This window comes from Podarcis liolepis, assembly GCF_965112155.1.
Source record: "Podarcis liolepis genome assembly, chromosome: 7".
NCBI classification, from domain to species: domain Eukaryota; kingdom Metazoa; phylum Chordata; class Lepidosauria; order Squamata; family Lacertidae; genus Podarcis; species Podarcis liolepis.
Window position 1 is genome coordinate 45,774,029 of NC_139561.1, and position 15,971 is coordinate 45,789,999.

The following is a 15,971-nucleotide window of genomic DNA, read 5'->3' on the forward strand; positions in this document are numbered from 1 at the left end:
CCACAACCCCTCCCCTCTGACAGTCCTTCAGGTAAAAGCCTTTGCAAATTCCCTCCCTCCAGGCCCTGGAAACTTCCTCTGAAACACAGGGGGCTTGTCTTTGGCACCAAATTCTGCCCAGTAGAGCCATTCTGGCTCTGGTTGTGCGCTAAAGAGTTGGAGGAAGTGGTCACACCTCCCCCACCCCCACCCCCCACCTTCGCTTCCAAATGCCAAGAGCAGCAGCCTGTGTGCCAGGCCTGCAATGGCTCCCTTGGCGCCAGGCTAGCTTGGGGGCCTCTTTGGTTTCCCTGGTTGGAGCAGGAGACAAGTCAGCTGGGGAAGGCAGTGGCGGCAGCCTGGGACTGCTGCAAAATGTGGCTTTCCCGTCTGAGCATTCGAAGAACAAAAGCAGAGCCCTGCAGCTCGATCAGACCCAAGGGGACTACATCTAGCCCAGCCTGCTGTTCTGACAGTGGCCTGCCAGGTGCCAGGTGCCCATCTTGGAAAGCCCAATGGCACTCCTGCATATAAGAACACCACTCTCCCCAGCCTCTTCTGGGCACACACTTTCAAAAGCCGAACAGGAAAACCGTTGAAGTCCAAGCAGCCTACATGAGCCCTCCTGCAACTGAGCCCCTTGGGGTCCTTTCTCCACTCTTCTGAGTGCATGCAAATCTTTGCAGGCCCTTGAGCAGTGGTGGCAGGAGCTGCTATCCCTCTCTTCTTGGGCTGCGAAAATGTGTGCCACTTCTGCACTGCTGAAGTGGACTAGATGGGGAGATTCGTCTAACTGCTGAGTTGTATGACAGACACAGTATTTGCAGCACAGCAGTGGGCTGGGTGATGTGCTTAAAAGCAAGGAGAATTTAACCCCTTTTGGTCGCCCTGGGTTTCCAGGCCTGCCTAGGGCTGTTCTTCTTTGCCTGTCTACAGGATGTTCCCCTTGCTCCCTTTCAAGCCAGAGCATTAGGAACAGGGGGTCAAAAACCTCCACCTGCAAGCAGGGAAACAGGCAGGAGTCAGTGGGGGGATTGGGGGAAGCACACAGACCAGAGGGCGATGAGAGCTGCGGTGCCCCCACCTGTGGCTCTAACACAGCAACAACCTTCGCCATGTACACATTTGGGAACCGCCCCACCCAGCACCCAGGAGAAGCCACATCAGGCTCCCAAAGCACAGAGGGACACATGAAGCCCACAAGCAGCTGCGGATTGTTTATTGCACAAGAAATTGGCGTCACTGAGGCAGGATGATGCAGTACAAAACTATCCAGGATCCCCATCAAAAGCTATTGCAATTCTTTGTATCCACAGACATTTATATACACATTTTTATACACATTTTATATACACACTTACTTACAAACAAATGAACACGCGCGCGCGCACACAGTCCAGCTCTCATATGCAGACATACACCTTGCTGTGGAGGCTTGAGGCATCCCCACCGTCCGCCATGTAGCCATAGGACACACACGCAGACGTATGCCACTCCCACTCTTGCATCTGGTCCCTGTTCTCAGGGTGTGCCAGCCACACATACTCCAATCAGAGGATTTTAAAAAAAAAAAAAACCATCCAGAAATAAAGACAGGGGATTCTTCTGGTTCGCCCCCTGCCCCTTCTTCCTGCCTTTTAGTGCAAAAAAGTTCAGAGTTCTGCACTTGGGATAACCTGCTTTGTAGACATTCAAGGTGAAGGCTTCCCCCTACAATCTTGCAGCTCACTGGGCACCAATGTTTCCAGAAAAAGAAGATGCCCCACTTCCAACAAGACTTGGAACAGCTCAGATCAGGAGACTCAGGTTCTCCATGCTTGGCTGAAGCCTGGTTTGGCCTCCCCTGCAATCTGGCCAAAGGCCATCCTCTCTCTTCCTGAGGGCTCTTTGTCTATAGCCTTTGGGGTTGAGTGGGGTACCCATTTGCTGCTTTGAACAGCCCAGATCCTGATCCATGACACAGCTGGGGACTGCCTGGGGCCCTGCCCTGTCTTCTGCTTCATGGGTTTGGGAAGGAGAGGAGCCTGGGATGTGGGCCAAATCCTGCCCACTGCTCTCAGCAGAAAACCAGCATGGTTGCAGGGCACAGAAGCCTCACCTACCAGCACAGGGAGTGGGAAAAGGCCTCAGGAAAGAGGAGGTGGGTTTAGGAAAGTTGTAGGAAATCCTGCCTCTAGATCCCACCCATCTCTACCGATCCCCAGCAGCTATCTGGAGCAGGGGCTTGCAACACACTCGTGTCCTTGGCAAGGGGGGAATTCTCAAAAGTGCTCTTTTTTCCTGTGCAGAATGCCTTGACATAATGTTCAGGATGTCCTGGTGGGTTGGTACCAGTGGGGGGAGGGTCTGGATTGCTTTAAAAGGCAGCTACAACAAAAGCCCATGAGGCCCATAGGTGGGGCAGAATGGCTGCATAGCTCAGAAACTGGTACAAGGAATCCACAGGGAAGGAGGTGGATACCACTTGCAGCCACTGCTCTGCTGGAAAGCAACTGAATTTTTTTTTGGGGGGGGGAAGGGGGCAGAGAAGGGGAGCACCTTCTGCAGCCTCTAATTCTCCAACCACAAGATCTAGGCCTGGGCAATCCCTCTTCCACAAAGCCACCTCCTTCCACCTTCCTTCCTTCCTGGAGATTTGGCTCCATTTCCAGGTATTCAGGATGGCTTCCCAGGAGGGTCTCTTTGGAGTCACTCTTGCCCAAAGCCCTCTGTCTCCTCAATGGCATAAAGGAGCTTCTCCTTCAGCTGCTCATAGCTCTTGTAGGGAGGCAGGTCCAGGCGGTTGAAGCTGCAAAAGGAAGACAGCGCAGCCAATCAGCAGGGGGAAAGGAACGGGAGTGCCCTCCCACCCATCCAAAGCATGGGCAGGAAGGGCCAAAGCAGACGAACTCACCATGTGTGGCTACGGGGAAGCCAGGTCTCCTTGCCAACCTTATCAATGCAGAACTTCTGGGGCCCGTTGCTGCCTGTCAGAAAAGAAGCACAACATCAGAAACCCACAAAAAGTACCCATGGGGTGTGACAAGAACACACAGTTGCACTTCAAATGCAAACTGGCTTGCAAACCATCTTGGCAACCCCACCCCACCTCTAAGACTAAAGCTGAGAAGTAGACTGAGCTGAGTTCCTTCACCACAAGCAAAGGCAACCAAACAGGCTCAAAACAACTTCCACGTGGCCCCATAGCCCTGCTCCAAGCCTGACAGACAGAACCACACAACCCTCCCCCCCACCATGAAGCTCTCCCACAGTCACTCAGCAACTGGGACGGCGACATCCCCTGCTTCCCTCCCTAGGCAGCCAAATGCACAAATACCAATAAGCTCAGCAAATCCTCCGACTGGCAACCGGCAAGTCCCCGTCACAAACTGCAGAAGCCGGATTCTCTTCTCGTTGTCCATCTCCTTGATCACCTGCAGCCAACATGGGTAGGGGATGTCAGACCAGGCTCCCACCTTCCCAAAAATATTTCAGGCTCTCAGCGACATGGATTTGCCCAAAGCAACACTGACTGTGTTAATAGCAATGACAGCTAAGTGCGGGGAGAGACATCTGGTTGGAAGTCAGATCCTCAGAACTAAAAGGTCCTGCAAACAGGTCCTGCGTCACGGTGACTTACTGATGAGGCAAATGCACTCTGCGTATGACCAGAGGCATGTGTCAGTACTCTGCCACATCCAAGGGTCTGTCCAGGGCAAAGCTTCCTTTCCCCCTGTCCATACGGGGGACCCCTTGGCCAGGAGCTCTTCCTTGGGGAGGCTCACCTGCCAGAACCACTGGATCTGCTTGCTGTTCTTGGTGTAGTGCCGATAGATGGTGTTCTTTTGCCAGTCACTCATGTCAATCTCTTGCATGCCACACAGCATCAGCTAGAAGGGAGGAGAAGGCGAGAGGGGCCCCAGCCCGGGTCACCGGGAGAGTCCAAAGGCAAGACCCACCAAGGCAAGGCTTCTATCATTTTGAGAGTGCGGCTGCGGAACTTGGGCATCTTGCAAACTGGAAGCTAAACTTGACCTGCCTACTTGACACACTGGGCTAAAATATGTGTGTGTGTTTTACAAGATTTACTTCCTGATTAGTCAGAGGACAAGGGGCAGTGGGGAGATTCAATTAGAACTTTTTTAAAAAATTCAAATTGAGTAAATACCAAGGTCCCTCTGAAATGTCCCTTTCTCTCAATAATTGTTCCACTGACAGTCATTTAACAGTCAGAGGTCTTGTATTCGCAAGGAGTGGCAGCCTTATCGAGGGGCTGCAGGAATGTAAGATGGTAGATGACCATGTAGTTGGCTCATTGGAAGCCAGACAGTAGATCGCTCAACTGCCGTCACCTCTGCACAGCCTGACAATGTACGAAGGTAGAGCCCAGGGCAGGAGGACAGGCCCCTCTGGGTAGGAGAGGAGGCCCCCAAGCTCCCAACATCCCAGCTCACCTCTAGCTCCTTCTCATCAAAGTACCGCAGCCACTCCAGAGGTGCCACCTCATTGAAGCCATCCAGAAAGGCCTTGGTCTGCTCCTCCACACCCCGGGTGAACCGCCAATCTGTCAGCAACCTGCAAGGATAGACAGACCAGCCACTCAGCACCCCTTGGGCACCTAAAGACCTGCAACTGATTGACCTGGCCCTGGCTTGATCCAAACCTCAGGTATGTGATTTTGGGAGGACCCTATTTCCTGCATTTCATGGATTAATGAACACATACACCACAATTGAGTATTCCAAATGCCTTATCATCTGTATCGCATTCATTCTCAGAATCAGCCAGTGAAGTTGGTCCACAACGCTCCCATTTTACAGATGGGGAACTGAGCACCAAATGCCCAAGGCTAGCTGGTGAGCATAACAGCAGAGTGCAGAGCTTAATTTCGTGGCCTACCAAACTGCCTGGTCAGCAGCCCAGCAAAGAGGCAATTCCTGGAGCCAAATGGCATGCAAAATGAAAGAGCCTCTGGCCAAGCTGCTTCTCAAAGCACCTCTAAGCCTCAGGAAAGCGAGGACCAGGAACTCACATGATGTACTCGTCCTTGTTCTCCTCAGTGACCCGGATGCTCTCTCCACCCTCCTTCAGTTCGTGGGTGGTCACCTTGCCCAGAATCTCCATGTCCTGGATGAAGTAGAGTTCCAGGCCGCACTCCTCTAGGTTGTTCTCTCTGCAAAGGGTGGGAAAGAGAAGCAGCAGATGAATCTTCACTAGGAGGACAGTTGGGGGCCTCAGCAGCTGCCGCTGAAACCTACAAGAATCAGGCTCTGGGGGCTAATGATCACAGGCCGAGTGGCTGCTGTAGATGGCAGGATATCCTGAGTCCCAGACATGCATGGCGTCCCTAGTTGGGACAGACAAAACTGCCCCTGCAGTCTCAGTAGCTTAATTCCCCCCCAGAAGATTTAACGAGACCGGCTCTCAGCATCCCCAGCCCTAATTTGGTTTGCAAACCACAATTCCTTGGCGCTATGCCACAAGCAACCCCCGCCAGCTTCATCCTCCCTCTTCTGCTCATTATAACAGCAACATTCAGATCAAGGTCTCTTCTCTAGGGGGCTATTTTGCTTTGCCCCTTTGCTCTGTGTTGTCACCCTCCCTCTTTAGGGTGGGACCTATTTCAGCTGGAGGGTCACTTCCCCTTGTGGGGAACCTCCCACAGAGGTCTGGAGGGCTACATTTGGCCCCTGGGCTGGCGGACTGACCCTCCTGCTTTTACATGAAACACAGAAGATGAGAGCAACTAAACGCTGCACACTTGGGCAAGGTGCCAAGCGACAGCAATAGGAGGGGCGGGGCTGCAATGCTGGGTGCTATGAGATCACCACAGGTTAAAAGTGGCTGTGCAAGCCATCAGTGGGTTTGGGTCAGCAGCTCCATGGGACATGGGCTCAGGAGGAAATGGGGGGTGCAAGCAGCACCCTTGCTAGCACTGACTTGATCCAGACGATGGAGTTGTAGAACTCAGGGTCGATGGACTCCAGGTCCTTGAGGGTCGGCCGCTTGTTCAGCATGCGCTTGTAGAAGGGCAGTGTGAAGCCCGTGTCAATGAACTTGCCATGGTACAAAGCCTGCAGCACAAGGAGACACCCCCCCCCCAAAAAAAAGTACGTTAGAGCAAGCTTAGCACCAAACTGCAGAGGAAAAGCAAAAATACAACACACACACACACACCACACACATCAAAGGGGCAGCTGATCCCATCAACTCTCTTCTTGCATTCCCCCAGACACACACCTCCACTGCACACTAGGCTCCAAGGTTATTCTTTTTTTTTTAAATTTAAGGTGCCAATATACCAGAAACATTTAGCCCTGTGTTCATTTGGAATCCAAGTCCCACAGAAATCCCAACCGACAACACGACAAAAATCATAGAAAGCAGCGTAGTGGTTGTGTGTGTGTGTGGACTCCCATTTCTAGTCTTTAAAACACAACTCATTTCAATGCCCAGAGAATTGGGTGCCTTACCCTGATGCCTAAAAGGCAACAAAATGGGTGCTAGGCATGGTTCTTTAGGAAGGTGCACTCCAGCTGAGGTGTCACCAAGAAGAAAGCCCTCTCTTCCTTTGCCAACAATAAGGACCCACAAGTGGCAGAGCCCTTGCTTGGCATGCAGAATGTTCCTGATTCAATCCCTAATGGCATCTCTGGGCAGGGCTGGGAAGGACCTTTGCCTGAAATCCAGGAAAGCTGCTGCCGGCCCGTGTACGACGATACTCAGCTAAATGACCCAAGGAAGGGTCCTTATGTTTCTGGTGGCACTCGGCAGTACCTGCGCCTGAAGCAACAAAGAGCTTTGAAGGCTGAGAGCCACAGGGACTGTTAGCTCCCCCCACCCACACTTTGGTTTCCAGCGGGTACCCAAATGTCCCCCTCTGGGGAGGCAAGGCAGCCAGCCTGCTCCCCAAACAGCTCTGGAGCAACGTTTGTTTAATCAAAACTCCGCGGCCACAGAACGGTCTTCTGGGAGCCAAGAATAACGCAGACGCTTTTGCGCGTCTGGAAAAGACCAGCCTGGTGGTGAGTAATAGTCTAGGGTTTGGAGGGGAAGGGGGAGCCAGGAGGGGAAACCATTGGGAAAAGTTCTTCCTGCTCTTTCAAAGGCCAAAGGAGGGCAGGCCCACCCAGGGATCAGGCCCCGAGACTCGGTCTAGGGGCAGCGCCTGCCCTCTAGAGCACTTGCGGGGGGTAATTCCCAAGCAGCCCCTTTCTTTGGGTGTGGGCAGCTGCGTTTTCCTCCTGTAGGATTCTCAGGCCAGGCCAAAGGCCCAAGTTCTCCTCCCCTTTTGCCAGGAGGATCGGGGGGGGGGGGAGTTACACTCCTTTCTCTGCTAAGAAACAAAAATACAGAACTCTGGAAAAACAAGGGAAGAAAGTGTTCCATGACACACTCTTGTCACAAAGAGGCCACCTGACCTGATCCATTTTTCCTGGCTGCTTCCTTTCTGCTCAACAAAGTCAGAACAGGAGACTTTACGTGCCATTTCGGAACTCAATGGATACAAAGCCGTCTTTGGCCACAGAATTAAATTTAGTTTTGAAGAACGCAAATATTTTGATTCCCACTCTGCAAAACTCCCTTTCTTTTTTTATTCCAGGGGAAAAAATGATTTCTCTTTCCTGTGTACACCTTTTCCCAGCAAAACTGTTGGAGGGGCAGAAATATGTCCCTGTTGCCAAAGGAACCAGGCCAACGCGCAACAGGGTTGCCTTGGCGACAGACATCCCCCCACCCCAATTTAACCAGAGTTCAAAGCTGCTTTCAGCCACTTAGTGCCATGACACCATCATGTCCTTCCCCACGTGATCCACGAATGGCCAGAATACAGTGGAGAAATAGAAGCACAGCCAGAAGCAAAATGCTGCCAGAGCACTGGTTGGCCAGGTGAGGTGGGTGGAACTGGACAGGATGAACATTGCAGAGCGGCCGCTAATGGCAATGGGTGCTACTGGGAGAGGAGGGGGGTGCCTCCCTTTCACCTCAAAGATTGTTAAGAGCAAACACTTGATGCCTCGCTCCTGAAGATTTCACAGTAGCCTCTCCTGAATGCCACTAGTACTATAGCTCAATATCAAATCCCAGAGAGGTAGTAGCTGTGTTAGCCTCCTGAAGAAAAAGCAACAAAGAACCTTTGTGACAATGTAAAAACCAACAGATTTATTGCTTTTGAGGACTTTTTTTTGCTTGATGCATGGATTCCTCTCTCCTGTCTGAAACCCAGCCAGCACAGCAGCTTTCCCTGACCTGGTGCCCTTCATAAGCCACAGCCAATGGTTGGGGTGGTGGGACTTGCACTTTGAAACATCTGGAGGGCACCAGGCTGGGCTGGGCAATACTAGGATAGATCAAACCGTGGCCTGATTTGACCTAAAGCAGCTTCATAGGAACACAGGGAGCTGCTTTATTGCAAGACAAACCACTGGCCCACCTAAGCAAAGTACTGTCTCCACTGACTGGCAGCAGCTCTCCAAGTTTTCAGGCAGGACTCTTTCCCAGCCCACCTGGAGATGCCAAGGATTGAACCTGGGGCCTCCTGCATACAAAGCAGACACAGTGCCACTGAGCTATGGCCCTTGCTGTGCAATGACCTGCACTTCTTGGTTGGCAACCTGAGTTTAGAGAACAAGTTGTCTACACTGTGAGCAAGCACCCACGAAATGCAAGTGGCATAGCTTGTGCAAATGCTATGGAAAGCACAGCCGCCAATGATTTTGCAGTCAAGGTGAAGGGCAGAACTCCCGAGGTAGTGAGAGGCAGCAGAAGCCCCGTCCAGCCCCACGCCGCCCCTGCACAAAAGCCCTCAGAGGCAGAGGCGGCCTTGGCCCCACCCCCACCCCCCAGGAGATGCTCACCATGGCGATGAACCTGCCAATGAAGCGGAAGTAGGTGAGGTGGTCGGGGTTGATGGACGAGGCAGGGTTGATCTGCAGGCAATAGTTGTTCTTGCCAGCGTATTCAAACAAGCAGTACATGGGGTTGAGCACCTCGTGGGACAGAAGGAAGAACCATTCGCTGTTGGGGTGGGGAGGGAGAGAAGGATGCCTGATGAGAGCCAGCCCAGCCTAGCCATTCAGGCCCAACCATTGTCACCCGTCCTGCGCAAGGGAGGGCGGGGGCCTGCGCACACACGCTCCTTCGGCAGCCACAATCACTGCTCTCTCTTGGTTATCTCCCTCCTTTGGCGCAGAGAACCCCCGCATCCTGTCCGTGGTTCTACCCTGTGGTAGAACAGCATGACGTAACCTACCATAGGGTAAAACCACTGGCAGGACACAGGGAGATGCGTCAGAAGCTCCTGCAGGGCGGAAGTGGCTGCCGTCTGGAGCCGAAGTGGCAGCCCGTCTGGAACACGCTGGACTCGAAGCTCCACAGAGGATGCCACCAGGAGGCCTCTCAAGTCTCAGGCTGCACAGCCAGCCAACCAGGGGACCCTCTCATGCTCTCTGCAGAAGGCCAGGCCCTGTCGATCCCACCCCGATGTCCTGAGTCACCTCCACACTGCTGCTTCAGCAGTTTTCCCAGGGTGGGATAAATCCCAAAGGACCAGGGAGGGTGGAAATTTGAATCTACCACCCCCACCCCACTGTGCTGTGCCAACTCACCGGGCAATTCCACCGTAGTCCAAACCCTCCTCCCCACGCATGATGATGTACAGTCGACGCCGCAGATCATAAGGCTTCATGTTCATGATCTGAGCAGAGAGAAGTGAGGTTGGCAGGTGCAGTGGGGAGAGGACAAGGGTGCTCTGCCCAAGGGGTGACCAGCCTCCCCTCCCCTCCCTCTGACCCAGGCCTCAGTCACCTGCTGGAAGGAATCTTCGAAGAGTGTTTGCCGAGAGACACTGATCTTGACATGGCTGGGCAGCGCGTTGGACTGTGAAGGAGATATAGGTTGTGAGAGGCCCAACGACCCATATTCGGTCCCTGCATCCTGTCTAGGTTTGGGCATCCTCGTCCCCACCCCCCGCCCGCCACCGGGAGGCACAGATTTTCTGGGAATCTCGCAGCTTCTCCTCCTGCCCTGCTGGGAACATGGTGAATGAGCAACTCACATGGCAAAGGAAGCGGAACTGGTGGAACTTCCAGCGAAAGCTTCGGTCGTATGCTCCAGGTGACCCACCTTGCTTACTCCTGCAACAGTAAACATGGCCTTAGTGGGGCCCTGGCCACATTCACATTTATTGGCTCTTGAGACTGACTGGTTTCCTTCTCTCCCACAGTTTACGTTTGTGTGAACATTCCAGATTCATTAGATACCTTCCAAGAACACACAGTGGATATCCCACAATCTTCAGCACTGTATCTGGAAGGTCCTAAAAGCTCCCACAATGCACTGCACCACCCCTCAAAGCCTGGCTGGCAAACAAGGGTCAGATGGCCAAAAATCCCTCCTCACAAGGAATCCTCCATCTGGGAAGAAACCCACAGGAACCTGGAGGCTATGCTGAGTGGTGCCGAGAGGGCAGAGCGCCACACCGGAGGGACTTACCCTGACTCAAACCCGGGACGGGGGTCTTTGAAGGTGGTAGTGCGGGTGTTGTGGTCCACAAAGTAACGCACCCGCTCGTTTGTATACTTCATCTCCCAGCCAGGTGGCAGCGCTGGCTCCTGGATCATCCTGAGCAGAGTAAGAAGTTCAATGGCAACACACACCTTGGCCTGATCTCTTTCCCCTGCCCAGACCCACCCACTGCAGCTGGAGGCAGCAGCAGCTTCTGCTCCTGGCAGCCTCAACCCAGCTCACAAAATGAGCCCACCCATGCCCAGTATGCTAGCTCCAGTTCAGCCTTGGGCAGGAACCAGGAGCAGGCAGAGACAGTCTTGCTGGGCACAGTCATTCTGCCTGCTCACCAGGCTTGGAACTCAGGACGCATGCCCAAGGGCCTGAGAAGGAGCCTCCCCTGCCTGTCCCAGGAGGAACATTCCTTCAGCCGCTGGGAATGATGCAACTCAGGTCCATCTGTGGGGCCTGGTGGACAGCTTGAGACCCCCTGCAGGCTTCCTATGCCCCTCTGCAGACTGAAGAGACCTCACAGTTGCCCCAAGGCTACTAGACAGGAGTCCCGGAGTGCAAGCCAGAAAAAGGAACCCAAGCCTACCCCTGAGTGCGGGGGTCCTCCCATTGTGTGGTGCGGGTGTTGTGGTTCACGTAGTAGATTCGCCTGTTGTCTTGTCTTTTTTCTGGAAGGAGAGGGAAAGAATGGAGAGGTAATGTTAGTTTCCCTCTCTCTGGCCAGGCTGGATTGGGGCCCAGCAGGGAAATCTAATGGGGAATCCAGAACCAGCAGACACACAGCAGCCAGGCTCAGATGGGATGAGCCTGGCATGCCAGGGTCTTCCGACATGCTCCCCGTCACAGCAGAGAGTAGTGCCTCCAAGTCTTGCATGGAAGAGGCCCAAGACACACCAGCCTCTTCCCACAAGGAATTCAGCCATGCCCCTCATCCATCTTTCCCCCACCTGGCACCCTTCCAGCTGGAGGTACCCTCTACTCCGCTGGCTAGGGCTGATGGGAGCTGGAGTCTCAAACATCTGGAAGGTCTCAGGTTGGGGACCACTTCTCCTCCTCCTCTAGGGGAACACAAGTTGCATGCCAGTCAGCACCCCCTTGGCTGAGGCACAGCTCATCTCCCAGCCACAGAGGCCTAGCCTTAGGTGCCCATTTCTTAGAGAGGGAGGTGGTGCCCATGAATGAGAGTCTGTGATAACCTCCTTCCTCTGCAAGCTCACAAGCAGGACAGCCTCTCTCTCGCCCTTCCCTGCTCACTCAAGCTCACCTCTACCCCACTACAACACTTGCTCATTACCCCCGTTTCAGCACTGAAGCCCTTGATGGTTCTACCACAGCAAGCAACCTAACGCCAGGCCTGCAAAAGGTGGGGAGGGGCTCAGTGCACCCCCCCCTCCTGAACTGCCCCCACACAGCTGGCCCTTCCTCTGACCTCTCAGCCCCAGCAGGGCTGTCCTGGAGACTGGCTCCAGGGTTGTCCGGGAGCCTGGCCTGTGTGTGCTGGATCAGCCAAGGGCAAAGCAGATTTGTTGACTCCTAGGGAGAGAGTCTGCTCCCACCCCCCACCCCCATCACCACCCCGAGAGAGCAAGAAGAACCCACAGCCGTGGTAGCCTGTGCTCTTGAGGATCCAAACAGCAAGAAGGTGCATCACCACCGCCCCTTCCCTGCTTAACCCCAGGGCCATCCCTCTCTGTCTTTCCCTGCCCAGGATGAGTGCTGAGGGAGGGGCAAAGGGTCACATAAAACTATCAAGCTCCTCATGATGATCCGGCAGATGGCCAGCAGGTGTCTGGCTACAGGGACAGCTGCTTCTGTCCATCCTCTTCAACCTCCCACCACCACCACAAGGGCACTAGGTCTGCAAGACTGCCAAGAGCCAAACCTTGACATCTGTCTCTCTCTCAGACACCGGGACCCAGTTCAGTGAGCCTGGATGCTCAGCCCTCCGTAGTAGTAGCAGCAGCAGCAGCTGACACTGTTGATGCTCAGGCAAAGATCCCAGCAGCCCACAGTGGCATTGCTGACCCAAGCTGCAATGATTTCTCTCGAGACTGTTTGCAAAGGGTCCCCCTGGTGAGAGCTGCCCCTCTCCTGGCATCCAAGAGCATCTCTCCTCAAGTCCATCCAGACCTGTTTCTCAGCTCCTGAATCCTTGCAGGCAGTCCCTGCCTCTCCTGGGGCTGCTCTTGCCAAGGTCCTGAGTCCCAAATTGGGTGGGGTGAAGAATTAACCGAACACACACTAAGTTTCAAAAAGAAGCTCTCAATTCCTGATGTTTGGACTTCCAGACTCCCCCAACCCGCTGGACAGTTCAGAGGCCTCCCACAACATTTCTGCTAGGCCTTTTACAAGAGCACAACACACACGGAGTCCAGTGTCAGCAACACAGATCCCATCTGGCCCCTGCAGCCCCTCTGGGCTTCTTCTGAATTCCCTTGCAAAGGCAGGGGGCAGGGGGAGGGAAAGAATGACTCTTGACATCCCTTGGTTTCGTTCTAATTGTCCCAGGGTCCAATAGGAGGCAGCATCCTCTCCCCATGCACACACACTTCCCTCCTTCCCCGGGTGTTAGGATCAGTTCAGTGAGCCCTGACTCCTTTGGCACATCCCAAGCTCTACAGTGGCTCCACATGCCAAGAACCACTTCTACCTGCTTCCCAAAGTGTCTCCACCATGGAAAAGCTCTCTCCATCCCCTGTGCTGCCTAGCATCACCTCCCCTTCTCCCCCAGGTGCAGCAGGGCCAAGGCAGGCTCCAAGGGGAGCCCAGCAGAAGCGGCCCAACCACATAGGGAGGAGAGCAGCTCCCACCCTCCCTCCAAATAAGAGAAAGAGAAACAAATGAAGCCAGGGTTGGAAATGCACCACCGGCAGCAGAAGCATCGCTGGACTTGGGAGATAGTTTTGCATGAGATCAGGATTTGAACTCAGAGCCCAGGCAGGTCTCGCTGGCTGAGTAATACAAACTCTTCATGCCTGCCCGCCCTCAGCGTTGAGGAAGAGAAGTCCCCCCACCCCACCTACACCGAAGGCAGATGCAGGCTTGCAGCCCCAAGCCCAAGAAGCCAGGCAGTACTTACCCCAGCCAGGAGGAAGGGGGCCCAGCGGGTCATTGTCAGACGGGGCACCTGACGACTGGAGGGGGCAAAACAGACACCACGGGGGTTACCAGAGAGAGTGCTGGAAGGCAGGATGGGGTCCAGCTGTTTTGCCCTCCACCCTGCCTTCTCTTCCCACTGCCCGCCAAGGTTGGCTAAAAAAACAACAGCACACACGTCCCAACCAACTGCGGGAACAGCAAAATGCCTGAATGTGTGCAGCTTGGGGCAGAGGATGGGAGCGAAGGAGCTGCGAAAGCCCAGGTGGCAGGCAGGCAAGGGAAGGAGGCAAGAAAGCAGCTGCTGCCGCCCCTGTGCTGGCTGAGGCGACTGAGAGCCCCACCACAGTCCCACCTCCAACCTCCTCCAAGAACCACACACAACCGGGGGTGGGGGGAATATTGCAGGCCTTTCCAATGAAATCATTCCCACAAGCCCTGTCCACGCCCAGAGCTTCCTGGCTGGGCCTGCGGGCTGCTTGCCTCCTCCTCCTCCCTCCCCTCCCTCCCTCCTTCCCTGCCCTGCCTCCCTCACAGAGGACCGTGAAACCCAACGGCCGGGCGCGAGATGCTCACGGACTGAGGGAACATTCATGCCGCACAGACAGGCGTTTCCCCCACAGCCCCCCACAGGTCCAGGCCCCATACAAAGCACCTTTATCCAACTCCAGGCAGGCTGGGCCGGGGGACCCATTTCAAGCCTGCTGGGCAAGCTGGGGAGGGGGAGACAGTTCCTCAGCAGCGCGCTGTTTAGATTAGGCCCCCTCCCTCATGCGTCTCTGGAGAAAGCCAGGCCAGACAGAACTCCTGGGACCCGGAGGCTCACGTCAAAAGACTTTTCACTCAGAGTCCCATTCCTGTCACACCCCTCAAAAAGCTGGGGTCGCCTTCCTGGGAACAGCAACTCCATTACTGGCCAGCAAAGTAGGCGAACAATGGTGCCCTCTGAACACCTTTCCACATGGAGGGAGCTGCTCTGGTGTGGCAAAGAGCAGTTTTCTCCACACTGTAATGTGTGGTCGGCTGTGGTGTGGCTGTAGAGGCAGAGAATAAGCCATCGGCCCAACAGAAGGGAATAACAACAAGATGCAGGCCTCTATTTTGACCACCACGGTGCTGCCAGGGTCTTGTGCCTCCTGTGTTGTGGAGTGGGGAGCAGCTTCCCAAGCCAAGGAAGGCCAGCAGGCTCTCACAACAAGTCCTGACCCTGCAGTGCACCCAGACTGGGGTCTGCATCATATATTCTTGGAGAGTCCTGCCCGTCATCATCTAATGCAAGAGTGGCAGGAGGGGAGCCTGACTGGCATCTTCCTTCAGGACAGCCAGCAATACTGGCAATCAAAAGAGGGAGCCTCAAACCAGATCTGTTCACAGGACTAGGGAAACACAGTCTCTCCTTACCCCAATCCCCTGAATTTCAACCAGACATTTCTAGTCGCTCATGCCTAAATGAAAACCGGCCACTTTCCACACTCCAAGCCACAGGCACCACACTCACAATGCCTCTTTAAGGGTACATTAGACACAGAATAGTGGTGTTCTTACAGGGCCATTGGGCAGAGGGATTGTGCAGGGCCCCATGAGCTCAAGAGCTGTGCCTGTTTCTGGCCTCACTAAGGGGCAGGGGGCCCTGTGAGTAGCAGCCAGGAGGGAAACCTCGGGGCCTTCTCTTTCAGTTTCATGTTGTTTTACTCTTGGCTGCTCCTTTCTCAATATATACTGTTTCATTGTCTTTTATTACTTGCTCTAAGCTGCCCTGGGATCTCTGTTACAGGGTTAGTGACAATGAAACAAACGATATTAGTAATGGAATCAGGCTCTCAGAGCCCTCAAGGGAAGGCTCCAGAGCAACACTAGACTGCAGCAGGGGCAGGACCGAGGCAGCCAGCAGGCAACGGCTACCAAAGCCGCAAAAGGAAGGGGCTATGGAAGGGGCCTGTCTGTAAGCTACCAAGTCCCCTTGCAGCTCTTCCTCTGGGTCTCTTCTGCTGTAGATACCAGCAGGTATTAGTAGGCATCTTTGATGCAGGCCCTCCTGGTACCCAGCTCTCCTGAGCTATTTCTCTGCAGCCTAGAGCATTACTCTTGCAGCCTAGCAAAGGGACTGGTGGCTGTGGGAAGGCGGCAGAGCCGCTCTGTGCAGTTTGGCTGGCTGGGGCTGGGAATACCCTCACCTGGTAGAGAAATCTTTGGCTGAATTGCTGCATGGCTCCTTGAAGCTGGTTGCGCTGGCTCTGCCACTGCTCATAGTTGCGCACGTACTCAGCGGTGGGGCGCTGCCACGTGGTCGTGCGAGTGTTGTGGTCCACATAGTAGTACCTGCCACGGGGATCCACTCGTTTCTCCCAGCTGCAGGGGCGAAAGAAGAGCCTAATCTTTCTGTTTGTCTCTCTCACACA

At 54.4% G+C, this 15,971-nt stretch overlaps 2 protein-coding genes across 2 annotated transcripts in view; one reads left to right on the plus strand and one right to left on the minus strand.

Moving 5' to 3' along the window:
* The window catches only part of NQO1 (NAD(P)H quinone dehydrogenase 1), a 187,833-nt gene that overhangs the window by 131,065 nt on the left and 40,797 nt on the right, over positions 1–15,971 (plus strand). The gene's annotated exons all lie outside the window — the stretch shown is intronic.
* The window catches only part of WWP2 (WW domain containing E3 ubiquitin protein ligase 2), a 41,166-nt gene continuing 26,376 nt past the window's right edge, over positions 1,182–15,971 (minus strand). The window contains 15 exon segments of the mRNA XM_083513610.1: positions 1,182–2,767; positions 2,873–2,945; positions 3,296–3,392; positions 3,744–3,848; positions 4,413–4,533; positions 4,991–5,131; positions 5,899–6,032; positions 8,817–8,976; positions 9,567–9,655; positions 9,766–9,837; positions 10,016–10,094; positions 10,453–10,581; positions 11,063–11,144; positions 13,556–13,610; positions 15,747–15,921. Coding sequence (XP_083369736.1) covers positions 2,668–2,767; positions 2,873–2,945; positions 3,296–3,392; positions 3,744–3,848; positions 4,413–4,533; positions 4,991–5,131; positions 5,899–6,032; positions 8,817–8,976; positions 9,567–9,655; positions 9,766–9,837; positions 10,016–10,094; positions 10,453–10,581; positions 11,063–11,144; positions 13,556–13,610; positions 15,747–15,921 — 1,612 coding nt within the window. The 3' untranslated portion in view covers positions 1,182–2,667.